We start from the raw sequence: 27,918 nt of genomic DNA on the forward strand, positions 1-27,918 counted from the left end.
CATTAGCAACATTAGCAAACGTTGCACAACATTTTGCACAACGTTGCAAATATTTCAACCAAACTAAATAAACTGAAACGTTTGCTGCATGAACCAGAAAAATACTGCACACTTCATGACCTTTTATTGACACCTAGTGGATCCATACAAGTTGAAGAAAAAACACTTGGAGGGGCACACAACCTTCGTCAATTGGATGTCTCATATCAACCTCAATGTTTGTGGTGTAATACTACATTCCAGACAGCAAAATCTGTTATTTTTACACTGATTCAATGTTTGCAAACGTAAAAATGACGGATTTTGCTGTCTAAAATACAACAACAGTCCGGACAATGCAAAACTGCGACACTGATAATGTCTATAATCCTTTTATGATATTCAAACTTTTCAAACAATTAAAACAAACGAGTGGCAAAGTCTATCAAAAATATAACATCAAAAAATAATGACATCAAAAATATACTTGATTTCGCACTCAAACGTCGTTCCGTTTTTAACTTGCAATGTGACTATCTAAAACCGTAGGATATTTTTTTTTATTACCCAGCCAGTAAATCAGTACTTTTACATCGAGTCAACGTCTGCAGACGTTGAAACAATGTAAAATAAACTCATTTGCCAGCTGAATGATTGATGCTGTTTTATGAGTTGATTTTCTGTTATTTTCGCAAAGGTTTTACCGTAAAGTCACAATATTCACTGCATTATTAACGATTTTACAGTATAATTGCTTTGCTACAACAGACAAAATAAAAAGGATTTTTTTATGCACCACGCGATGTCGCATTGGTGTAGAAAAAGCAGTCGAATTTCAAACGAAGAGATGCGCTGTATCAGAAACAAAAACTTGAAAACAATATCGAATAGCTTCAATTTTCCTGGTATCCAGATCAGCCGGCGATGAAAAGATGCAGTTATCGCAGGTGCCGATACATTTCACTGAGTTGCATTGAAGAACAAAAACTTTCACCAAGCCAACACCACCTTAATAATTTAATCCACCATTCAGTTCAAATCAAGTCTTCAAACGTATGTCGCTTTGGTCGCATTTGGCGGGAAGAGGATTCAATGCGTGATGGCCATAAGTGCATTGTAGTTGAGCAGGGTGTATATCACAGTGGCCTAAAGAAATATTCTAACAGTTTCTATGATAAGTTTATCAGCAAGTTAAGCAGCTTTGGAACATGTTAAAATTTTGCTGCAATGTCTGTCACTACCCAGACAGCAAAATCCGTCATTTTTACATTGATTCAACATCTGCAGACGTTGAATCAAGGTAAAAATGATAGATTGTGATGTCAGGGTAAATAAACGAGTATGTGTTACTTTAAAAAAAGCGCAGAAGAAAATCCTGCTCTTGTCATTGGCAACGACAATTTGTTGTAAGTAGGTCTATTGAACGTTTCATTACAATGCGGGTCGCTTGACTTACTGAGAGTGAAGAGGGCGTTGCTTTGATACTTAGCATTTACACTGCAAGGGCACGTAATACAAGTTAAAAAAATGCCGGGCAAAAAACTGCTTAAAAGCTGTGTTAGACTTTAAGTGGGCACTGGGCACACTTGCAATCGAAGAAACATTGTGAGTGCATACATAGGGTAATGAGGCGCTTACATGTGTGACAACTGGCAACACACGAAAACAATGGTATCGTCAGTGAAGAAAACGTTTACCGGTACAAGTTTCGCTTGACGAAAAAAAAGCATTCTGTGCTGAACTTTTAGCTAATTGTGGTTTAACGTCGACAATTCGCCAAGCCGACGAAACAGACAAATGCGAACCACAAAATTTTTTTCTGAACAAACTTACAACAGGTCACATTTTCAAGCCAAACCTCAACTTGTTCAACAACATAAAAACACACGTGCACTGTGTAATATTTGCATTCACAGTATCCAAGCCTACTGCTGTTTGTGAATGCACAAGAGTGCCTAACACTGAATTGAAGGTTTATATAATTCTTCTACTGGATTTCATTTCTACAAATATACTCGTATATGGCGCGCAAAATGTGTCTTATAAAAAAGTCAATAACGAAGAAGGCAACGTTACTCAACTAGCATAATTTACAGAATCTCAAGAGGAAGCACCCACCGGGGCTGTGTAGCACTTGTCATGCGAAATAAATAAATTCAAAAATTTAGACTATAATTTACGCTTCAAAAAAAAGTAAGGTATTTTTTTATGAAAAATGCAATTCACCGAGCTAATTTTAATTAAAGGAAACTTGAAAGACCACCGAAAAATGGAAATTCAATGCGTATAAAAACAAATCAACAGGTTACAGACAACTAATCCCCCCTCTGACGTAATCGGGATAGGAAGCTAGGAGACACGAAGGCGGAATTGAGTCTTGCTTTGGAGTGGCACATTTATTGCACAACCTTTCGAAAGACCCGTCCTGCTTCAAAGCGACTATGATCACAGTCATGTTGTCGCATCCGACTCCACCCACACCGCACTCTGTAGCAAGGCACTTGTTCATAAGTTCTTCGCATATCTGACAAGAAAAGAGTCAATCGATTAAACAAATGACCGTAATCATATTCATAGAATCAGTAGATGATCCAGCTGGCAACTTCAAGAGCGCGTTTTCAATGATATTTTATGGTATGTAGTAGATTAAGATCTTCTTTCTAAACGGCAAGACACTAACTAACATGTGTATATGAATTTATAAAAATTACACTTAAAACTAGTTACCGAACAACCTTAAAACCTACTATTGATGACTACAACACTTGCAAATAACAGTGAACAAAGTTACTCCTCATGTTTAGGTAAAGTGGGCGATGGGGGATAATCCGTATCCGCCACAGCAGGGTGCTAGAAGGCGATTATTGTTTTCCAACTTAAAATTGTTATTAAGACACTTCGGTTGCGTGGCTAAATGATGAGAGTTTCAGAGCGACGCTTGAAACGACGTCGGCTCGCTTTCCAACTTGACTGTACGACCTTGTCTAGGCAAGATGCTACGACATCATGGCATTCAACCGCAAGGTGCTTGGGTGACAAATGCCGAGTTGCCGACAACTTGCGATCATTTAAATAAAACCATTCCAAATAACAAACAGACATTTTCTAAAAATTGGCAAACTTGCTGTTTAAAAAAAAAAATTTTCACGATAAAATCTAAAAATCCTGATGACCTCATGATGAGCACAGCAAACTGAATTACGATAATTTTGCATCTAAATTGCCTTCCTACCATGTCTGGTTCAACTCTCTTTGCCAGTCTTTCTCTAACAAATTCCACCACGTCTTGGTTAGTCATAACATCCCAAATACCATCACAGGCAAGAACTATGAATTCATGGTCCTGCGTTATGTCCTTTACTATGACGTCAGGATCGGCTAAAAGCAAAAAAAGCTGAGTCAAAGATAATAATGTTAAGAAGCAGAAATACAGAGCCTCCGATTATTCTGGGGCCATAGGCAATTTCAAAAATCAGTTTTGATTATTGTGACCTTTTGCATATACAGTACTGTAGCAACAGCTTTCGCCAAAGGTAGCCAAAATCACAACTCAATTATCTAGCAATGTAAATGACATGGATTGGATGCTTTGACTTTGCATTTTAAAGCCATGCACTTTTTTCAATTCTGTCGCTGAATGACTTTTCCGAATACGAAGCAAAGCGAGCAGAGACCCAGCTTGAAAAATACGTTCTTTTTAACCTTAATTCAGTTTTTGGAGGCAGTGAATTCAAGAAACAGGGTCGGAAATAGTTATTTCTTTCAACACAGACAGACCTTTCTCTGGTTCGTTCGAATAATTATTATACAATGAATCGTCCACAAATAACGATGTTTTGTTCATTTATGACAGTTTGTTTTTGTTAACATTAGTAGTTTTTGCATTATAATTCAAGACCAGAGTGAAAGCTAAGAAAATTATCAACAAAATAATTAACAGTTTAGATTGTCACGTGGATAGATTTATGGGTTCCGAGGCTATTTCTACTGCAAAATGTTACACCGTCACTAAAAGAATAAGTCTGCAATAACAACAAGAGATGTACAGGGTGATTGAAAAGTAACTCCCTATTTTAAAATAAATACAATTTATTCAAATGCTATATCATGTTTCTCAATTTTTGTGTATATATTACTTAATGTATGGCAATTTAATTTATGTTCTTGTTTTCCTTTCAGATTTGTTTAAATATTGTTCAATTTCAATCTTTTCAAATTTATTTTATTTCAAAACCCCACAAAAATGGCTGGACGTCTTACTCTACAGGAACGTTGGCTTGGCTTGAATGTTGGCTTGGTTTAGAGATTGGCCCAACCTCTTTAAAAATATTCTATGGAGTGATGAAGCTGTATTCCACATAGGTGGATTTGTGAACCGTCATAACTGCCACTACTGGGCGGAAGAAGACCCTCGTGTTACCTGTGAAAAAATGCAAAATCGACCCAAAGTAACGGTATGGTGTGGAATGACTTTTGATAGGATTGTGGGTCCTTTCATTCTTCGCGATACCATGAATGCCGAAAGGTACCTCGCTATGTTGAAAGATGAAATTTGGCCAATTATCAGTGCTTGGGAAAATATTGAAGATTTGATTTTCATGCAAGATGGAGCTCCTCCACACTTTGCTATTGTTGTTCGTGAATGGCTAAATGCTCAATTTCCTGGAAGATGGATGGGTCGTCGCGGTTCACACGAATGGCCGGCCAGAAGTCCTGACTTAACACCTTGCGACTTTTTTCTCTGGGGTTGGCTGAAAGAGGAAGTCTACTCAACCAAACCAAGAAATTTGGAAGAACTTGAAGGGCGAATACGAGAAGTTATGATTTCCATCCCGCAAGAGTTTCTTGCGAAATCAGTTGATGCGATTCCTGGTCGACTTGAGAAGCTGGTGGCAAATAAAGGCGCCCATATCGAATTTTAAATAAAAGCCCATGCATTATACTTCCTTCTCATATTCATTAATTGTAGAAATTATATTTTAAAAATAAATTATAGTTTTTTTTAAATAGGGAGTTACTTTTCAATCACCCTTTGTAACAATAATAAAAAATGTAGATACCCGTAACAATTTGTTCCTGAGGGGAGCAATGTTCGTTTTTCTTAAAGACGAAATCTCCTAGCGCTCTTGAAAGAGCAAGGTTGCCATTAACGCGATTGAACTCGACGAAACCTCCAGCGGCGTTGATCCTCTTCATTTCTCGTTCGTGCTGGGGCTTGTGATCAAACGAGAGGAGCTGGGGGTGGCCGCGAACGCTAGCAACCGCTCTGGAGTCGCCGGCATTTGCCTAATGAAAGTATGGTTAAGAGATTGTGCTTCAGACATGTGACAATGATTGCTACATCATAGATTTCATTGTTTAGAATAGAATTAAAGCCAGTCAGGAAGCTTTAGGATTCAAGTCAGACTGGCACTTGGAAACACAAATATTTCGGTTCTAGAGTATAGTTGTCTATTAGATCTATTGTAAATGGATTGTTATAGAAGAATTATGGCTTTTCAAAAGCTCGAACCTCGTCGTTGCAGCTCGAAGTGCAGAACCTCGTCGTTGCCCCTCAATGCCAAGCTTCAAGCATTCATGACTACAGAATTAATCAGACACAAACCGTCTCAATAGGCTGTGCAATGTGCATCTTATATGAATACAATGACGCGTTTCCGCAATCAAACAAAAAAGTCCATCAAATAAGCCTAATATTTATATAATTTATTTACATACAATATATTAAACAACTACACCCATAACGCACATTAGCCATTAGCTAAGTCATTAAGTGTGGTAAGGTCGGATGCAGTGTACAATGTACAGCTCGTCTATCAATTTCCAATGTCGTCCCATGATTGCATTATGTTTTTTAAGTAAGTGGTGATGTTAAGTTGGTTGATATTTCAAGGCAAATTCTAGCCTATACTACAAGCTAAGCGCTTTTCAGAAACACCATTTCAACAAGACTTTGCCAGCTGGAGGTCTTGTAGCTGGCAAGTTGATTGTTTAAGTCAAGCTACGTGCGAAAAGTATGATCACATAAACCAATTCCAGCAAACATATATGTTTGAATAGTAAATAGTGCAAGATTGTTCTAGGAAGTTTGCTTTGTAAACCACACAGGGCGTTTGAAAAAAAGAGGTGAAAGAAAAAGATTTCTACTTTTTGTTTTAATAAAGTCACAACTATTGTCTCGAATTAAAAGGAACCAAGAAATAAAATCTTGAAAAGTAGCACTTTGGTCCAGAATGGTGTTTAATGCTTTATTTGTATAATAAATGGATGCAAACGCGGTACATATTTTATCAATCTTTGTTTTTGTATTTTAACTTTACGTTTAATCCATTTTCCAAGTACGTTATGCATCCATTGAAATACATTTTGGCTACTCAGACAGTCATAATTTAATGAAATATTCTAGCTGTGAGACGTCAGTCATACCAACCGGCAAGGTTTTTTTTTTTCAATCACCAAACACAAAGTGAAATACATTACCAGAAGTCAGAACACACAATCGTCTCAACAAAACAACTATCTTTTTGCCAAGAGTCGAAATGATGAAATCAAGCTCTAGCGTCTAGCCTATAAGTTCAACGTCCAGCAGTATGGAATGAAACCCACATGACATACGCACGCTTTCACTGATGATCTTCAGTGATAAACTAAAATTACATTATCGAAAAACGACAATAAATCAATCCCCTACATGAAAAAGAACTTAACCAACCTCTACAAAGATTTACGCTGTTAAAGATGATTAAATCACACGCTGATACACTGTAATCCCTTTGTTGCCATTAGTCAATTCGAGTGCTTTCTTCAATCCATTTTGGTTTCATTATTATAACCAGTTGGGAGCAGCTGACTAGATGGTCTTTCGCTGCTCCTGGTTAATCAGATTGAATTATTCAACACTGAGCTTAATGCGTTCCTCCACGTTTATGAATTTTATGTTATTGTGATGTAAGTTTATTGTGTACCTGTATGTATCTATAATGCTAAAAAACGTAACTGAGCCATGCAACTCAGTTGCTGAGCCTTGTTGTTCAATTTACCGCTTTAACTTCACAATAATGAGAAAACAATAAAATAGAATTGTTGTTGTACTTTCTAAAGACAATTTGTGAAAATGTTCAGTGCACGTGTTGCAAATACGTAAAGTAAAGAGGTTCGGAAAAATGCCATGATTCTCAAAACAGGCAAAGCACTTACACAATACAGTTTGTTGCCTTTAATTATGACAGCAACAGCAGTGCAGCCTGAAGTCTCTTCTTTTCCTATAGTTTCTTTACTCCAGGCTTCGTCCACGGCAAGAAATCCTGCTTTGCATGCCGATGCTATATCGCTTCGACCTAAAAAGTTATCAAAAAACTTTTAAAAAGTAATCACATGGTGATAAACTGCGCCATTATAACTTTTACCAGACGTCAAATTCGGATTCAGCACCCCGAAATTACCCTAAATCAGTTCTTGAAGTCCAAGTGGGAGAAAAAAAATTGTTGGCCCTTGTGATCATGTTTTAACAGAGTTTGCTGGTATACCACCGTCACCAAGCAGTGAAGCAGTAACCAAGCGCTCTGAAAAAAGGTGCTTTATGGTGATGCTTCTATTCCTTTAAAAGGCTCCACTTTTGGGGGAGATTTCAAATTTGCAATGTTTTCTATATATACAGCACACTCGATGTAATATTGCTTTTCAGATATTGAAAACATGAGACTGACTTTCTTGATCCCATTTTCAATTTTACATATGCATTTAACGTCAATGTAACAAGCAACATGTGTACTCTTGCATTACTACATTACTACGGTACAGTACTACAATGATACAAAAGATTATATTTATGGTGATGCTTCTATTCCTTTAAAAGGCTCCACTTTTGGGGGAGATTTCAAATTTGCAATGTTTTCTATATATACAGCACACTCGATGTAATATTGCTTTTCAGATATTGAAAACATGAGACTGACTTTCTTGATCCCATTTTCAATTTTACATATGCATTTAACCTCAATGTAACAAGCAACATGTGTACTCTTGCATTACTACATTACTACGGTACAGTACTACAATGACACAAAAGATTATATTTACCCCAGGTCATGAACTTGACCACAGTCACACACACCTCCCGGAATGGCCCGTTTCGGTGAGTCCGATTCGGTGAGTCCGATCCCTTAACAGGGGATTTTTTCAATTTTTTTTTTTAAATTATTGGGTACTGTAGCCTAATTGTTATTGCCCTTTTAGGGTTAGGGGTTTGGGGTTAGGGGTTAGAGGTTAGGAACTCACCGAATCGGACTCACCGAATAGTAGAAGACCCCACACCTCCGGCCCGGAGGTTAGGGTGCATCATCTCCCCCTTATTTTGGAAATTGAATTTGTTCCATTGATAAATGGTGTCCATTAGACACCAACAAAATTTTGGGGGTCAGGAGACCCCCTCATGACACCCCAAAATCGGCTTTTTGAAAATCGCCATAACTCAAAAACCAAACAAGATAGACATATGTTGTTGGTATCAAATTTATTGTAACTGCATCATTCAATTCAAATCTGCACAGGAGTCATTCCATTATAATTCAACAAATGGTGAACACCACCATCTCTTAGATTTTCTTTATTTTTACATATTTGGTACATATTTTAGAGTGATTTTCATAACTGTTGAAATTTTTTTGATACCTTGTGTCGTTTTCAAGTTAACAGTTTGGCCAGGAATACGATACATGATATTGATTTAACACAAACCAACATGAAATTTGTCAACACATTACAGGCATTAAAGAATCTTTTGGATATTATGTATGTAGCGTGGCCTTTTCCTCAAGTTTGGCCTGCTGAATTTACTTTCTCCACCACTTGAAGTGTATTCTCAAAGTTGTTTTTGTACTTTAGAGGATGTTTGAAAATCTGAAGCCAATTTGACTCCTCGTTCGGAGCAGTCGTTTACAAAGTCTGTTATAATTTTCAATTTCTTTCTTCCAGTGACGTACGGCTCATCTTTTGGCCAATCCGTAACATCTTTTTCAAAAAGTCTGTTTCTATGTTGAGCAGTCGAAAGAAGTACCACAAATCTTCTCCTGTTAAGTCAGCCAAGGAAGATTTTTCATTTACCTGGATTGGAAAAATTGGCTTTCCATTTTCCTTCCTCTTTTTAGGGATTGTGGAAGCAGATTCTTTTACAGCTAACAAAGCTTTAGCAATTTCTGTCTTTTCTTTGTCGTTAGCATGGTAATCCAACAGTGCAAGTGGTACTATCTCTTCTGTCAAGTACCATTGATGGAGCTGTAGCTTTTGTAAAGCACTTGATGCAACTGCTTCATCAATCTGCTTAAACCTATGCAAGGTTTTATTCAGTGTTAAATCAGCATGTAGTGCAGATATTCCTGAACTGCAGCGGAACCATCAAGGAACATACACATATGAATAAAACGGGTCTGCTACTATTCGGTGAGTCCGATTCGGTGAGTCTGATTCGGTGAGTTCCTAACCTCTAACCCTAACCCCAAACCCCTAACCCTAAAACGGCAATGATAATTAGGCTACGGTACCCGATAATTTAAAAAAAAATTGAAAAAATCCCCCGTTAAGGGATCGGACTCACCGAATTGGACTCACCGAATCGGACTCACCGAATCGGACTCACCGAAACGGGCCATTCCGGAATAAAACATAGAAAATCTTTTAAGTTTTTTGAGTCCTTTTGTTGCAAAATTAAGTGTTTTCTTGCATTTTTTGGGTTCGCAACTTTTTCTGCCTCTGTGGATAACAAGGTGAGTTTAAGTGCGTATATTAGCTCCGCCATCCAGCAAGCTTTGTGGATTGCACCGGCTTCTTGAATTTAAATGACGCATGTGGGAGAGGTGTTCTAGCTAATTAAAAGAAGTTCCAAGAGCTCTTTATAGTCTTCTCTAGGTATGTCATTGTTGTCTTTTTTGTCAGTAGCTGAGTAGCAAGATCTGTGGCACCTTCTTTTAAGAAAATTTATTCCGTTAGGTGAAATACAGTCAGGTTCATTCAAGTAAGGAGGTAGGCACAAACTGTCTTGAGACACATGACTATATTAAAGTAAGTTCGAAAGTTTTTAAACATTGTAATTTCTGGAGACCTTGAGGTTTCGATTCGCAATGTGTCAAACACACTACCAACAATCAGCTCTCCAATGTGCTTTCTGCAGGCACACCATAGCAGTGGTTTGTCTAATCTGCTTTACAGCTCCACACAGCCTCCTGACCACAGACCAGTGTTTGTAGATGTGGTATCGAAAACCATACTTACAGCCCCATCTAAAGAGCAGTTCCAGTCACTTAATAAGTCAGAAGTGAAGTCCCCAACAATACTCCCAACTAACAAAACGCAAAGTGAAGAAATAGTTCCAACTAAAATGTGGGAGGACTGAAATGATGTCACTGCCCTATCACTCAGCCAATCACATCAATGGAAATTAGTGTGTCTGCTGTAAATTAGCACAAACCTCAAAGTAAATAGCACAAGTTATCAACTGCTTGTTGCATGTGAGTTTTCTTGTACACTACAATTACACTGGTCAACACACATTTTGGTGCCAAGAACGTTTTAACGGTTTTGGGGTACTTTGATGCCGCTGAATTCGAAAATGACCTTGGTTTTTACAAATTGGCTCTAATTTTTGAGATATACTATGGTTGTACTGCAAAAAAGTCTAAAAATATGCAAATTTTGACATTAATAGTTTCTTTATGCTATAACTTTGATGAGACCTTGTCTGTCTTTTACAAGCATGTCCATACCTTATTTTTACATTTTTGATGCGATTCTGTGAAATATGACCATTGTTATTGCAGACAGCTTTCCATAGGCAAACCATGTTTTATGTGAAAATCAAGCAAAAATTCAAAAAAATAAACAATATTAGCAGTAAGTAACAGATTTTCTGTTTGCAAAAACAGGTGGAGTCAAAGCACAAACACTACTTTTAGTATCAATCAAAAGAGCTTATAATTTCGTAAATTGTTAAAGAACATAAATCATTCACATAATGCGAAAAGATTAGTCGATGTTTACAAATTTTCTTTTGTAAGACTTTCTGAATGTGATGTGGCCAAACAGTCACGTTGGAGACTCCAACAGTGGTCAGCCATCATGTAGGCATCCCACCTGCCCTGGTACCGCTCTTCTATGATCTTAATGTCCTGGTGGAACCTTTCTCCGTGCTCTTCACTTAGGTCACCAAGGTTTGCAGGAAAACGATCTAAGTGGCTGAAGAGATAGTGAACCTTGATATACATCTTCACACCCAAATCTTTGAACTTGGAAAGCATATCTTCTACCAATTCTTGAAAATTTTCAGCTTTTTTGTTTTCAAAAAATTTCTGTCTGACTAAAACAAACGAATGCCATGCAACAGACTCCTTGTCTGTCATAGACTGCACAAAACGTGCATCTTTTAGGGTCTGCTACTATTCGGCGAGTCCGATTCGGCGAGTCCGATTCGACTAGTCCGATTCGGCGAGTTCCCTATTCGGCGAGGTTTTGAAATTTTTGAAAGGAAATTATCGGGTACCGTAGCCTAATTATAATTGCCGTTTTGACATCGTTTTAACGTCGCTAAACGTTGAAATCGTGCAGAAAGGAATAAAAATAAAATGTTTGAACTATTAAATTAAAATTCGTCATGTCAGTTCAGTTGTTTTTATTTCTGACCATCATATGAAAAACAATACACGTCAACATAGCAAAGGTAGAAGCGACAAAACGCGAACGTTAAAACGTGCTTGAATTCGTCATGTCAGTTCAGTTGTGTTTCTTTCTGATCATGATATCAAAAACAATACGTCAACATAGCAAAGGTGTAGAAAAAGGTAGAAGCGACAAAACGCGAACGTTAAAACGTGCTTGTGACCGAAGTAAGTTATTGAGTTGAAAGAAATTTGGCACGGTCGCAACACTTTCAGAAAAATTTAAGATATGAAGGAAAAATAAAACAAAGAAAATGTTACAAAAAAAAATAAAATAGATCATGTTTATGTCTATAAGTTAGTACTTTTGAATAGTTAAAATGATTAGTTTGGACCAACAAATGTGTGGCCTACAGCTTGGATTGAAAGGAAATTATCGGGTACCGTAGCCTAGTTATCCCGACCAGCAAAAAATTGTTCCAAAAACACAGTTCATTTTTACATTGTAGCAACAGAATGAAAAGGCTAAACAAATGTGTTGCCTATCGTGTTAACGTCGCTAAACGTTGAAATCGTGTAGAAAAGGGAGCTTTTGCTGACTAGAATACTTTGAAACTGAGAAACATTCACAGAAGCCCTACGATTTGTTCCAAGAACCCATTTAGCATAACATTTCATTTGTACATTGATTCAACGTCTGAATACATTATCTTAAAAATGCAACGTATCGTAGGGCTTCTGTGAATGTTTCTCAGTTTCAACGTATCCTAGTCAGCAAAAGCACCCTTTTCTACACGATTTCAACGTTTAGCGACGTTAAAACGATAGGCCACACATTTGGTTAGCCTTTTCATTCTGTTACTACAATGTAAAAATGAACTGTTAGGCTAACTGGGTTCTTGGAACAAATTTTTGCTGGTCGGTATAACTAGGCTACGGTAGCCTACCCGATAATTTCCTTTCAATCTAAGCTGTGGGAGTGTAGGTCACACATTTGTTGATCCAAACTAATAATTTTAACCAAAGGCGCCTAAGCCGTGGGGGCCAGGCCCCCACGCATATTTCCGCGTGGGAGCAACTTTTTATGCGGCATTGATACATAAAACAATAGATGAACTAGCGATCGGCAGCAGGAAAACATTTTTAAATACAAACCGCAACAGCTTCGCAGTAAATAATCACTAGAACGAGTAGCGATGCTACAATCCCACCCCAGACAAAAAAAATCTGTCATTTTTACGTTGATTTAACGTCTGCAGACGTTGAATCAATGTAAAAATGACTGATTTTGCTGCCTGTGACATAGCAAAAATCTACCATTTTGCGTCGATTCAATGTCATCAGATGTTGAATGCACCCAAAAACAACATAATTTGCTACGTTGACGCAGCGTGCGTTTAACTTAATGCGCTTGCAAACAGCCTCCTGTCGCTTTCGAAAGTCGAAACCTCTGCAGAGAATTGTCGCGGCAGTGAATCGGTTGCTGTGAAAATGAACTTGAAGTCTCGGCTCGAGGTTACCACTAACCAACGTAACAAGGGCTGGTACAAACCGCATGGCGCACACACGTCCGTTGCCATAGAAACCCGATCAAAGGCGGGGAATATGCGCATCTTTTGTTTCATCTGCAACACGAAAACGGGCGTTTTACAGCGAATTGAAACTTGAAAGCTGGTCAGCCATAAGTTGCGATATTGTAGTGAAAAGGGAGCAATGTTAGGGAGCAACGAAAACTTAATCAAACGTCTCTCTGTAACTATTTTTCAAAGGCTGTTTACGGATGTCAGCAACTTTTAAATTTATTAAAGGTGACGTGCTGTTGAATTGATGTAAACATGAATGATTTTGCTTTCCACAGGTACGGTATATTTTCAAGCATATGATCAAGTTAGTATTTTCATTCCATTTACAGTATACCTTTTAGTAAACCTTTTCGTCTCTTGTTTCATGCCAATAAATCTAGTTCGTTGCTAAACTTTATGTTGCGCTTAGCTTAAAGAGTCGCAGTCCATCAACCGCTAGCCAACGCAGACGCATAGCATGTGTTTTGGTCGAGCTTTGTTTATAATAATCAACGGTAGGTCGAACGTAGCGATAACTCCGAGTGTGGCAATAAAAGCAATCCTAACGTGACGACATAATTACGTCATCCATCTGCGTGACATTTCGCTGAATTTACGTTGCTGCTGATGAAACACGCTTTCGCCCCCACGGCCAAAAAAATAGTTAGGCGCCTATGATTTTAACTATTCAAAAGTACTAACTTATAGACATAAACATTATTTTTTTTTGTAACATTTTCTCTGTTTTATTTTTCCTTCATATCTTAAATTTTTTTGAAGGTGATGCAACCTTGCTAAATTTCCTTCAACTCAATAACTTACTTCGGTCACAAGCACGTTTTAACGTTCGCGTTTTGTCGCTTCTACCTTTTTCTACACCTTTGCTATGTTGACGTGAATTGTTGCTTCTACCTTTGCTATGTTGACGTGTATTGTTTTTCATATGATGGTCAGAAATAAAAACAACTGAACTGACATGACGAATTTTAATTTAATAGTTCAAACATTTTATTTTTATTCCTTTCTGCACGATTTCAACGTTTAGCGACGTTAAAACGATGTAAAAACGGCAATTGCAATTAGGCTACGGTACCCGATAATTTCCTTTTAAAAATTTCAAAAACTCGCCAAATAGGGCACTCGCCGAAAAGGGCTCTCGCCGCATAGGGAACTCGCCGAATCGGACTAGTCGAATCGGACTCGCCGAATCGGACTCGCCGAAACGGGCCATTCCGATCTTTTATGAGTTTGCGAATCTGAGGGCCATCAAAAATACCTGCTTTCAGCTTTTTGATGGTCAAATCAGGAAATGCTCTGCAAATATAATTATTAAAAAGCATCGCAGTAGTAGGCAAGCCTTTTATAAACTACTTCATCAAAGCAAGTGTGATGTGTAATGGTGGAATGATGATTTTCTCTTAGTCAACTAAAGGCCCATTGATGATGTTACCTTCAACAACTCTCATGGAATCTGCAGGTGGCCACCTTTTTTGCACCCAGTGATTAATACGAGCTTGGCTGTCCCACAAGCAGATGAAACATGGATATTTTATTTTACTGGCCAAGCAAAAAAAATTACCATTTTCAAGTTTACTCAAATTAATGATTGGTGAGAGTGGTAATCCAGTTTTTGTGATATCGTTTTAATGTTATTGTACTCTTCTTTTAGTTTTGTTGAATGGCCAATTGGGAGAGATGGATATCTGTTACCGTTATGTAACAATACACACTTTAAACTTCCTTTTGAACTGTCTATGATCATTGATCAAGCTCCACTCTTGAGCTCTATATTCTTTTACTCTCATTAACAGCTGAGGCCCTGCGATGTCTTTGCAGTAAACAAATTCATCTTGCTGGCAAAAACATGGAAGCAATTCCTTTTCTCTCGCAAATAAAATATTATGGAAGCTCTGGTTCCAAGACAGTTTTTGTCTTTGAGTCGGGATGCCATAATTTCTGCTGCTTATTTGGATAGGTTGAGATCCCTGATGAGATCACTCAGCTCCTCCTGTTTGAATGTCTCTGGAATAGCTGAATTACTTTCAAACACATTTCCACTGTTGTCACTTGTAGAGCTTTCTACCTCTTTCTTCCATCATATTCCATGGCTATGTTAAGTAAATCACTAAATTCAGGCACTTGCATACAGTGAGGCACATGTCGTGGTTTTGGTTTTATTCATGGTTTTATTGGTGAGGAACGACAAGAGGTCAATTTCTATTTATCTCAAAAGGCAGTAACCAAAACTTGTTTGGTGGCTACTGCTACTGGGTAGAGTTAAAAATTATCCAAATATGTTGAGCAATTCTTGAGATATTGACGTTTTTCTATTGCTCCTTATCTATGAAGCCACCTAGTGGCCAAGGGTTATTTCACTTATAACTCGAGAATCGCTTATCTGATTTTCATCAAATTTGCACCATTCTTCTCAGAAAAGTGAGAAGCATGTTTTAAGCCAACAAAAAAAATTAGGTGCCAACCAATGTTCCTATTATAATAAAATGACCCCTTGGTCATCTAGCCAAAATTTGAAAATATGGATATCTCAAAAACTGGAGCCAATTCAAAGAAACAAATGTTTTTTTTTCAGATTCAGTGACCCAAAATTGCCCAGAAACTGTTAAAATATTTTCGGCACTCGAAAAAAAGTTTTTTTGTTGTTGGCCAGTGTTATTTACACATCTGTGCTGGTAGCCTCCTAAGAAGAAACTTATGCGTGAGACTTTTTAAATGTAGGTTTTTCTGCAGATTTGCATTAAATCAAGTAGTTACAACAAATTTGATACCAAACCGGTTTATATCCACTTTTAGGTTTTTTTACAGTTTCTCGGTTTTTGAACATAGCTCTTTCCAGCACTCCGGGTTTTAGCCTTGTATGTAATCAAATTCAAGGTGAAGCTATAGACATACTCCCAAATATCTCGCATACTTTGAAAGAAAAACTGGGCTATTTGCAATTTTGTGGACATAGCCCTTTTCTAGCTTGATAGTATAAATAGGTCTATGTCTAATGCTACCATAAATTATGGACATAACCCCCTTATTATAGAATCGTGCCAAGGATCTATGTCAAATTTTCCATTAAGGTCATGATGCAAATTAAAAAAAAAAATGCAAAAGATTCAGTCCTTTCTATAGAATTGTAATCTATTTGAATTGTCAAACAACATTCGTGTGAAAATAACTTGTGCAGTGCACCTGAATTAATATGGTATGATAACTGGTGTATCATCGTGCATTCGTGTTATTGTTAATCCTTCCTTTTCTGGTCAAGTGGTTAATGACCAGTCTGGTTGACAGACACTACCGAACTGGACAGTGGGCAGTACTGATATTCCTGCGTAGTGTTGGGCGATATATCGAATTTTCGATACGATATCTTTTCAATATCGATATTTATTTCAATATCGTTCGATAACTCGTAACTGCAATCCCCTACAAAAACGTTGCCAAAGCCAAACGGCAAAAGTTGTAATTGCCTCGGCAATTGCTGTGAACGTTTATAACGAAAAAATTGTACCAAACATGGAAAACGAGAAGCAAAAAATATGCTAGAGTAGTCTATCACGACCGCACTGTTTGATTTGTTGTGATGTAATAATACCAAAAGTAGCGATAAAGCGAGCAACGCGATACGCACGCTGTTACGGTAATTCACGTTGAATAACTCACGAGGAGGAAAAGTAAGTTAATTTTGGATTGATTCAACGTTCGAGTCGGCACAAATCAATTTAATTTTCCCGGCGGGTTATATTGCGTAACAACAATGCCCAATAAGAAATTTACGTTTGTTTTACATTAATTCGACATCTAGCGACGTTGAATTATCATAAAATAACGTTAATTGCTCAACCAAGTACCGGTAACAAATTAATCGCTCCCTGCGAGAAGATTGCCTCGATTTAGGTATGCACTAACATAATTTCGGCACAGTTGGGATACTGCGAGCAACACAAAGTCTGCTTGATGAAGAACTAGATGTCAGAATCGGAATCATCAGATGCTGTATCGGAGGATGAGATTGCCGTGTCATCACTGGAATCGGACACATCAAGAGGCTCATCGCTTGGCTGTAAATCTACACTGTCTTTGCCGTTCGCAATGAAGCGTCCACGTTTTCCCGCTTTTGTGCTTTGATACCCATCCACACGCCTCTTTCGCAGAGCTCCATCAGGGTGTTGCTGACTAAGGAGCAAACCTATGGCTGTGGCATAACAACTGGGAGGAATATCTAACCCTAACCTTACAAGCGCTCTTGTGGCCTCGGCATTTTTATTGCCGACGCTAATTTACGCCATTCATGCATCTGCGTCGGCAATCACCTCGGCAATTGCCGACACTAATTTCGAAGACTGAGAAACTCTTTTCTTAATTAGTACAAAAATATCGAAAAGTATCGAAATATCGAGTATTTTTTCAAATTTAAGTTATTTTGGCAGCCGATTGTAGCATCGAATAGACAGCGATAGACACGTGTTTCGCCCATGAGGCTGGGCTCATCAGTATCGCACCGTATTCTTGCCACTAGGTGCGATACTGATGAGCCCAGCCTCATGGGCGAAACACGTGTCTATCGCTGTCTATTCGATGCTACAATCGGCTGCCAAAATAACTTAAACGTTTAATTGGAGGTCTCAATGGCTGGCGTGGAAGCTACACCGTTCTGGTTAGCGAAGCGTCACTGCAGCTCGCTGTGCTAGTGAGTAATCAGCCTTGTGCTGATAGCCGGGAAGAACGCCTTTCTTCACATATTTTTTCAAATATTGTATCGTTTTGTTTTTTTCAATATCGCCCAACACTATTCCTGCGCTCATGGTTTGCTTCTTGCTCAAGTCTTACTTGTGATAGAGTGACAGAAAACCTATTGCTACATTAAGACTTTAGCTGATACAAAGCGGAATGACCGTTTTCGGTGAGTCCAATTCAGTGAGTCCGATCCCTATTCGGTAATTTAAAATTTTTTTTTTTTTTAATTATTGGGTACCGTAGCCTAATTATCATTGCCGTTTTAGGGTTTAGAGGTTAGGAACTCACCGAATCGGACTCACCGAATAGTAGCAGACCCGATACAAAGCGACATTTAATATAAATTATCAAACAGTTTTTTCTTTGTCAATTGTGAAATGGTATTGACACTAAAAACTTTACCTGTCCCAGATGGCAATTTAGGTATTGATAGAAGCTGTGTTTCTCCTTGATAAGCTAGTACAGCAAAGCAGTCGACAGTTTTTTTCGAAGTGTCTATGAACAAGCGCCACTCTTAAGCTCTATATTATGGTACTTCCATTTTCAGCAGAAGTCCTTTAATATCTTTGCAGTAAACATGTTCATCTTGTTGGCAAAAACATGGAAGCAATTCTTTTTCTCTAGCACGGTAAAATGTTATGGAAGCTCCGATTCCAAGACAGTTTTTGTCTTTGAGTCGACATGCCAACATTTCTGCTGCTTCTTTGGATAGGTTAAGATCCCTGATGAGATGACTCAGCTCCTCCCTGTTTGAATGTCTCTGGAATAGCTGAACTACTTTCAAACACACTTCCACCGCTGTTACTTGCAGAACTTTCTACCTCTTCGTGAAACTCATCATACTCCATGGCCATGTCAGGTTAATCACTAAATTCAGGCACAGGCACTTCCTCACAGTGAGTCACAGGTCGCCAAGCAGATTCTAAATTTGGGTGATCCTTGGAAGTGCTTTTCTTGTGACGATTAAACCGCTGTATGTCTACCAAACAGAAGTACTAGCAGTCATTGAAATGGCTTTTTGGTTCGCTCCAAACCATTGGTACACCAAAATTAAGATTTTAAGTGTACCTGTCCTTTAGTCCACTTTCTCAGGCTTTCTACACATGCTTTGCAGACAATATGAGATGCCCATGGCCTATCTTGGTCACCAAGTTTCACTTTAAAACTTAGCAAACGTTAAACTTAGCAAATTTTCTCTAGCCAAAATTTGAAAATATTGATATCTCAAAAACTGGAGCCAAGAAACAGATGTTAATTTTGGATTCAGTGGCAAAAATTGCCCAGAAGCCGTTAAAATATCTTCGGCACTGAAAAAAAAAATTGTTGGCCAGTGTAATTTAAACACTGTAAAAGTAATATCACTATATCATTTATCCAATGCAAAACAAAGCTAAATTATTGCAATCTGCCGAGGATTACACTTACAAAGTGATATGCTACCATACAATATATTTCTGTTTGAAGGCACCAGCTCTTCACCACATACACAAATTGTTGAAATAGACTACAAAACTCCATTTGCAGATGACTACATGATTGCAAACAATGCCATGCTCTTTCAAAAGCACCACATCAAATCCAATCCTGGCAGTGTAACGGGCTATGTCCAGTTTGTGTTTTACAACCGGTTGTTACTTTGAGAACCTCACTGGGCTATGTCCAAAAAAAGGGTGTAAAAAAATTGGAGGTGGCACACAATTTTGAAAAACATCTAGTTGTGTGCAAACCAAGGAGAGCATGGTATGGTTGAAAGTACGTGGCACTGGTGTTTGATCCATTTGAGATATCAAAAATATTCAAAAAAATAAATGTTTTTTTGCGTTTATCTCAGTTTGATGATTTTGAAAATAACACCATTTGGTTTGGTTTTTGAGTTATGGCGATTTTTGAAAAGCCTATTTAGGGGGTCAGGAGGTGGTGGTAGGGGGGACCCATGACCCCCAAAATTTTTTTGGTGTCATTTGACCTTAAATGGACACCATTTGTCAATGGAACAAATTCAATTTCCAAAATAAGGGGGAGATGATGCACCCTACCGGAGGTGGGGTTGCAAAATGGCCGGAGGTTGGTCCATCCCTAGTTATCAATACAATGGTATTTTATATTTAAAAATATATTACAGTCTCAGGGTACCGTACTTCGAATACTGCATTATTAGCACTCGCATCTTTTGAAAATGATACATCTCTCAGGATGAATCTAGTTTTTCTAAACTAATTTTAGCGTTAAGTGGATTGTGCTTTCTTTGTAATTTATGTGCACTTGTGCAGTAGGCTAAACTTGCAATTTATTTTTATACCGCAAGTTTTGCAAGTACGGTATGTTACAAATACTTTTGCAATAACTGCACACGAAAATGATATCCCAGTTCTACTGGCAGCATTATATTTACTTACTGTAAGCACTGTGTTTAACAATAGTGGTATCAAGTTTTTTGGAGGCATATTGTGCAGCACCCTGTCCACCATGACCATCAAATACAGCAAAAAAATGAGAATCCTTTTCATCATTGAAGCAAAGCTTATGCACATGCTCATCTTCCATTTCTTTGAATGAAGTTCGGTAAGTAAGAAAGAATAAAATAGACAAATGAAAAAATGTAAATTAATGACTTAACAATGTTTTTGAAGGAGAAATTAGCCTACTCTACACTGTGCTGATGGAAATTTGTGCATGTGGAGATCTGTTCCATTTTACCAACCCGTTCACGGCGTTCAGCAATAAATATAACAGCACAATACGATAAGTTCAGGCCTCAAAACAACTTTTTTTTTCCGGCGGCCAAACGTGTCCGACTGAAGCAAGCTGTTCGGCGGCCAATCACAAGCACATGGCGGCCATCGAAACTTCGACATTGCTGTGAACGTTTATTACGAAACAATTGTTTTAAAACATGTAAAACGAGAAGCGAAAAATATACTAGAATAGTCTATCACGACCGCACTGTTTGATTTGTTGTGATGTAATAATGCCAAAAGTAGCGATAAAGCGAGCAACAAAATACGCACGTTGCACGCTGTTACAGTTATTCACGTTAAATAACTCACGGGCGGAAAAGTAAGTTAATTTTGGGTTGATTCAACGTTCGAGTCAGCACAGATCGATTTAATTTTCCGGCGGGTTATACTGCGTAACAGCAATGCCCAATAAGAAATTTACGCTTGTTTTACATTAATTCAACATCTAGCAACGTTGAATTATCATAAAATAACGTTAATTGCTCAACCAGGTAGCCTACCGGTAACAAATTGATAGCTCCCTGCGAGAAGATTGCCTCGATTTACGTATACACTAACATAATTTCGGCACAATTGCGATACTGCGAACAACACAAAGTCTGTTTGATAAAGAACTAGCTGTCAGAATCGGAATCATCAGATGCTGTATCAGAGCACGAGGTTGAGCGCCATCACTGGAATCGGACACATCAAGAGGCTCATCGCTTGGCTGTAAATCTACACCGTCTTCGCCGTTCGCAATCAAGTGTCCACGTTTTGCGGCTTTGGGGCTTTGATACCAATCTACACGCCTCTTTTTCGTAGAGCTCCATCAGGGTGTTGACTAAGGAACAAATCTATGGCTGTGTTATAACGACTGGGAGGAATGTCTATTGTCTAACCCTAACCTTACAAGCGTTTGTGTGGCCTCGGCATTTTTATTGCCGACGCTAATTCCGAAGACTGAATATATCGCATCAATAAACAGTATTGTGATGTCACTTGCATCCTGCTTATCGTCAGACATCAGCTGCTTGGTTAATCAATAATGTTAGCAATTCAAGCATAGACAATGTGTATTGTGATTTATCGGGTGCTTTGACTGCATTCTAATCCTTTGTGATTATAAGTGACAAAGTACTTTATTCACAAGGGCGCTTGCGTAAAATTTTCTCGGAACTTTATGGCGGACAAATGCGGCCGACGGAAGGGCGAGACCCGGCGGACAAAATGTCAGTTTTTGTAGGTTAATCGCGGCCATGGCCGCGATGGCCGCCTTCAGTTTCGAGGCTTGAAGTTGATCATTTACCATTGTTCATGCATAACACACATAAGCCCAGTTATTGAGAAGCCCTATATCAACCACTACTTAACCATGGAATAATAAAGAACTATAATATGAACAGAAGATTGAAAAAGATACGAATTCTCCATCCTTGCATGCAGGAGGCTCCAACTTTCAACGAATGATTTTCATCACTTGATGACTCTTTTTTTGTTATTGGCTCAGAAAGTGTTTGTCCCATTTTACTTCTTAATTTATTATAAAAGCTGAAAAAAAAATGAAGTTAATGTTAAATAAAATACGATTCACTACTGTTTGAACCATGCAACATTTAAGTGCAAGCAAAAACATTAGATATATATATATAAAGCTACTTTGTTGGACAATGATTCACTTTTTGCAATAAACCTGTTCAAAGTAAACAAGCAGTATTGTATACCAAGTGTTCAAGACGTTTTAAAAATTCCAGTCTGATTGCAACTAAAAACTAGTCCAAACTCAGGTAGGTTATCTAAGCTCCTTTATATTTATGGTGACCATTGACCAAGCATGGCCTACCAGAGCTTCTTCCCGGCAGCCACAGCCAAAATAAAAAATCTGTTAAAAATTTGTGTTTTTAAAAATGTGTTAATTAACATCGTGTTTTTACATTGACTCAGGTAAAAACAATGTAAAGAAGGCCCTGAAACATATTTGCAGTTCCGTGGGCTAGTTCCGGACTAACCCTTTCAAGACTATTTTTTTCAAACATGTATATGCACTGCGCCGCTGCAGTACAGTCGCATAAAAATTGTGAAATGCATGGCTGGTACATCACATCTACCTGTCTGTAAAAGGTTTTTCTATGTATTTTGTAGTAAAGTGTGGGACACATAGGTAACAGGTATGTCCCATAGTCTTTTCCATCACAGTCGAGTGGGACATATTTGTTTCACCAGACATGTACCAGTACCTACCCCGCTGCTCTCTGATATACAAAGCAACAACCACACAATCAATATGAATTTTACTCTGCGGCCATTTGTACATGACCAAATCAGTTAAAACTACAAAAATAGCAATTTTTGCGAAAAGTAAAGAGACGTCTTATGGGTATATTTTACTGAACTATAACAAAGTGGCTATTTTTACTCACTTGTTACCATCAGGTGTTGCCAGAGTCAGGATTAAAGTTAGGAAGGGTTAGGGTAAGAGTTAGGAATAAGATTAAGGCTTTGATCTTTGCCCAGGACTAAAAATAATTCCAAAATTTTTAAATTCCAAAAAGATTTTGTTTTCAACAGCATTAAACTTTTCTCAAATTAGAGCAGAATTCCTTATCTGACAACGCTATTGAGGGTTGAGGCTATATTCACACTATATATATAGTGTAAATATAGCCACAGCCAAACAATAAAAGTATCAAGGTGGGACATATGTCTCACACGACTTGAAAGAGTTAAGCCTACTTCGAGATCGAGCGATTTTGGACTTATTAAGCGAGGAATGATCCTCTACCAGTCCCATACATCAGTAAATCTGGACCGGACCAAATTGGGCTTAATAAGTGAGTGGGCCTATTAACCGTGGGCTTAATAAATGGGGACTACTGTATTTGATTGAAACATGCTGAACAGTGAACACCCTACAGTATAATAATTATTAATTAATATGATATTTTAAAGACACTATTCTTCATGTCTATTCCACTAAGCCTCTAACTTATCGTATATGTATTATCCTAGTATACCTAAAGCATCTTGTAAGAGCACTTGAGTTTTATGGTAGCCTACTGTACAAATGTTGCAATGTACTGGTACAGGGATGCAACCTAATTTGTACCATAAACAATTTGTACCGTCAGTTCGTACCTTGAAAAGATGGAGAAAAAATTTAAAAAAGCCTAAAAAAGACTTCGGCTTTGTTCTATTTTTTTCTCTCAATCTTTTCAGTTTGTTTGTTTGCGGAAACACCCTAACCTTAAACCCTAACCCTTTTAAAATGTTTGCGGAAACTCTGATCAACCCTAACCCTTTTAAAATGGTTGCGGAAACTGCAATCAGCGACTTCGGCTTTTTTTTAATTTTTTCTCTCAATCTTTTTGGATGCAATCTAGTTTGTACTCTGAACAGTTCGTACCCTCAAAGGATCGAGAAAAAAAATTAAAAAAAGCCAAAGTCGCTGATCGCAGTTTTCGCAAACAAACAACAACTCTTAGGATCATTACAGGAAATTTTAAAATGTTTGCGGAAACTCCGAGCAACCCTAACCCTTTTCAGATCATCATCATCATAATCCATCGTCGGTTTGTTCCCCACTAGTGGGGGTGGCCGATTGTTTCCGCGCAGCAATTGTTTTAATCCCTTTTCTCCATTTCACCCTGTCCCTTGCATCTTCCTCCTTCAGTCCGACTTTTTTAAATTCATCCTTCACTTGTTGTTTCCACGTTCTTCTTGGACGACCGCGTTTCCTCTTCCCATCCACCTTTAGATCTAGTGCCTTTCTAAGAAAACTTCCTTCCTCCCTCCTTATCACATGTCCATACCATCTTACTCCATTTGCCCTTGCCAGTTGGTCCATGGTCTCTCTCATCTCTAGCATATCCAACAATTCTTCAGTCCTTTTTTCCCTTCTCGTTTTCACCCCACACATTGCTCTCACCATTGACCTTTCCGTTCTTCTCAGGATTGCCAGTTCACTCTCTCTCAATATCCATGTCTCGCTACCATATAGCATTGCAGGCCGCACACAGCTCCGATTTCTCGGAACCCAGAGATTCTTCGCACCCCTTGCCCATCTAAGGGCTGCTGGGGACTAGGGGCCATTTTTAGCTTTTGCTGCATTTAAATAATATTTTGGAGCAAAGATTTTCCAGCCGGATGCCCTTCCTGACGCTAACCACAGTTATTGGCGGTGGGCCTAGCCTTTACTTAAAAAAGTATTTCCTGCAAGGCAGCAGGATTTCTAACAAGTTTTAGCCAACCAGTCGAGGTTGTTGCCCATGAGGTGGGGCGTGGACCCACTTGTTAGTTTGGTGTGTGATCAAGACCAGTGTTCCCCAAGACCCATGGTGTAACAATCCATGGCGACTGCCCAGGGTTCAAAGGTGCTACTTGTACCACACACCTACCTCACTGTTTGCGGAAACAGCGATCAGCAACTTTGGCAAACTCTTAGGATCATTGCTGGAAATTTTAAAATGTTTGCAAAAACTGCGGAAAAAAGGTTCTATTTTTTTCTCTCGATCTTTTCAGTTTGTTTGGTTGCGGAAACTCCGATCAGCGACTTCGGCCTTTTTTGATTTTTTTTCTCTTGATTGTTTCCTAACCCTAACCCTTTTAAAATGTTTGCTGAAACTGCGATCAGCAACTTCGGCAAACTCTTAGGATCATTACTGGAAATTTTAAAATGTTTGCAGAAAAACGGGAAACTCCGATCAGCGACTTCGGCTTTGTTCTATTTTTTTCTCTCAATCTTTTCAGCGGAAAAATTTTAAAATGTTTGCGGAAACTGCGATCAGCGACTTTGTTTTTTTTAAATTTTTTCTACCGATCTTTTCAGGGTACGAACTGTTCAGGGTACGAACTATGGTAAGTTGCACCCCATCTTTTCAAGGTACGAATTGTTCATGGTACGAATTAGATTGCGGCAGTGGCTATTTAACCGGCGCCGGTCTTTGAATCTGAAACACTATTTGACCGGTCATGACGTCATTATACAGTCACTTTTTTCTTTTTCTCTTTCAAAGCAAAAGATGAGAAGCGCATATAAGTTCTAAATCCAACCATCTCACTCAACTCGTAACGTGGCGCATGCGATACGTCGCCGCCTCCGACTCTAGAGGGACTGAGTTCGATACTACCCGGAAGCGTTCTTTTTTTTTATTTATTTTTTTTTAACTAAATTTTGACACGAAGTGCATTTTTTAGTCAGTTTTTAATCATTTTTTATGTCTTTTCAAATGTGAGTAATAAAGTTAGAGTTTTTTTAATTTGTTGGAATTTGAGAATTTCTCTGGGTAATTTTCCGATTGTGGCCGTGCTAACTACTGATACGGTATATAGCCTACATAATTTTTCAATTCAGGCACGTTTTAAACTTTTCAAGGTTTTGCCACGTCTTCCCGTTCATTAACGTGCTGGGAGGTCTATATGTATCGATTTTTGTAGTTAGTATCTTTTTCGTCCCGGACGCGTTAATGACGAAAAATAAAATGATTGATTGATGTGACCGTGTTTGCCGAACGAAGCAATACATTTTTGCTCTTAACAAAATGCACTTTGGGTCAAAATTTAGTTAAAAAAAAGGAACGCTTCTGGGTAGTATCGAACTCAGTCCCTCTAGAACAGGAAGCGGCGACGTACCAGACGCGCCACATAACGAGTTGAATAAAATGGTTGGATTCAGAACTTATATGCGCGCTTCTCATCTTTTGCTTTGAAAGAGAAAAAGAAAAAAAGTGACTGGACAATGACGTAATGACGGTCAAATAGTGTTTTAGATTCAAAGACCGGCGCCGGTCAAATAGCCACTGCCTTAGATTGCACCCTTGGTACAGTAGCTATGCAAAATGTTTATGATATCTAGGTCTACCCTTGCATTCCTTTAACACATTTTTAATTGTGATTTACCATAATCTAACTTACTGTTATATAATGTATTGTTTCGAAAATTTTGAAACAAATAAATTGACATCACTTTCATTCAACTCTGAGGCTGATCGTTTAGCTTCAGTAACGCTTACCGGTAGGTTAGGGTTACCAGAGGTTAATTTAAAAAAGAGCCAAGCTCATGCAAAAAGTAGCCCAATTTTTTGAGGTTCTAAAATGGAGCCCAAGCAAAAAGATAGGCATTATACAAATATCTTCCAGAGCGCTTAATCATTAGTTCCAAATTATAAGTGTTTTTCCAGTTGTTCACATCTTTCAGACAGATTGGCAACCATGCATTCACTCCACTGTTTGCTAAAATAACTACAAACGAATACTTAAACATAAAAAATGGTTTATACAAAATAGTACAAGCTGCACATCACATTTATTATTGCCAAAAACAATCATGACTGCTAGCTAAAACATAAGGCCAAACCACACAACAATTAAATTTAGGCTGATCCTTACCTTTCACTAAGGTTGCCAGAGTTGCCAGATATTAAAGCCTTAGCATTCACATTTTTGAAAATTGGCATCTATTCTTTATGTACCAAATTTGTAACCCTGCCTGACCGAGGCCTCCTAAATCGCTGCTCCTCAACGAAATCACAACGAATCAGGTAAATATTTTAAACATAATACAATTTTCACATAATAGGTTATATTGTATTTTTAAAAAAGTAGCCGAATTGGGCGCCAGCCAAACAAAGCCTGCCCAACACGAATTTTTGGCGCTTACAGAAATCAAAAGTAGCCCAATTGGGCGTGAAAGCGTGGCAATCCAATCTGGCAACCTTACCAACACTGGGCCAACTTAGTGTTGCCACACGACGATCTTATGCATCGCATAACTACTGTAGCTCTTGCGGGCACTGCACAGTGCACACGTCTTTTCATAAATAATTGGTTCTGGAATCCATGCGGCCTTACAGGCTTACGGTTTTTCCTTGCGTTGCATACAAATCATCAGGCTGGATTTTCACAAATTGCGTAGGCCTACTTGCTCTCTCGCATTAAGTTGCATTCACATGATTTTGTGTCTGTCTGCGTTGGTTGGTTTTCAATCTTTATTCTCGGTTGAACCATCTTCAAGTTTATTACATTTACATAAACATAAAACTACGCAACAAATTAAGTATCGAACGTTTTCGACATCACAAGATGTCCTCTTCAGGAATAATATACATACAACTTGACTACATCTGAAAATATACAATGGTTAACTAAATCTATAAACAGAAAAAGACAAAAACTGCACAGTACTTCTGACTAGCTCAAACTCAACGATATAGGCTCCACGAGAATCAAAGGTAACTGCATCATCATCATCATAATCCATCGTCGGTTTGTTCC

At 38.2% G+C, this 27,918-nt stretch overlaps 1 protein-coding gene across 1 annotated transcript; it reads right to left on the minus strand.

Annotated features, from left to right (window-relative positions):
* Nucleotides 1-107: 107 nt before the first annotated feature.
* LOC145783705 (putative protein phosphatase 2C T23F11.1) lies at nucleotides 108-27,173 on the minus strand. The gene is made up of 7 exons (XM_082595593.1): nucleotides 27,034-27,173; nucleotides 22,073-22,200; nucleotides 20,329-20,478; nucleotides 7,177-7,316; nucleotides 5,040-5,265; nucleotides 3,212-3,357; nucleotides 108-2,503 (listed from the first exon to the last, which is right to left on the minus strand). Exons 1-7 carry the CDS (start codon nucleotides 27,099-27,101, stop codon nucleotides 2,285-2,287), a joined length of 1,077 nt encoding a protein of 358 aa, XP_082451719.1. The 5' UTR covers nucleotides 27,102-27,173; the 3' UTR covers nucleotides 108-2,284.
* Between the last annotated feature and the right edge of the window lie 745 nt (nucleotides 27,174-27,918).

Source organism: Aplidium turbinatum, chromosome 14, assembly GCF_918807975.1.
Source record: "Aplidium turbinatum chromosome 14, kaAplTurb1.1, whole genome shotgun sequence".
Taxonomy (NCBI): domain Eukaryota; kingdom Metazoa; phylum Chordata; class Ascidiacea; order Aplousobranchia; family Polyclinidae; genus Aplidium; species Aplidium turbinatum.

Excerpts from the sequence above, each read along its gene's own strand:
- LOC145783705 (XM_082595593.1), bottom strand. The coding sequence starts at position 27,101 with ATGCCAATTTTCAAAAATGTGAATGCTAAGGCTTTAATATCTGGCAAC. Across the intron at positions 22,201-27,033 it reads TCTGGCAACCTTAGTGAAAG|CTTTTATAATAAATTAAGAA; the intron begins GTAAGGATCAGC and ends TTTTTTTTTCAG. Across the intron at positions 20,479-22,072 it reads CATGCAAGGATGGAGAATTC|AAATGGAAGATGAGCATGTG; the intron begins GTATCTTTTTCA and ends CTTCATTCAAAG.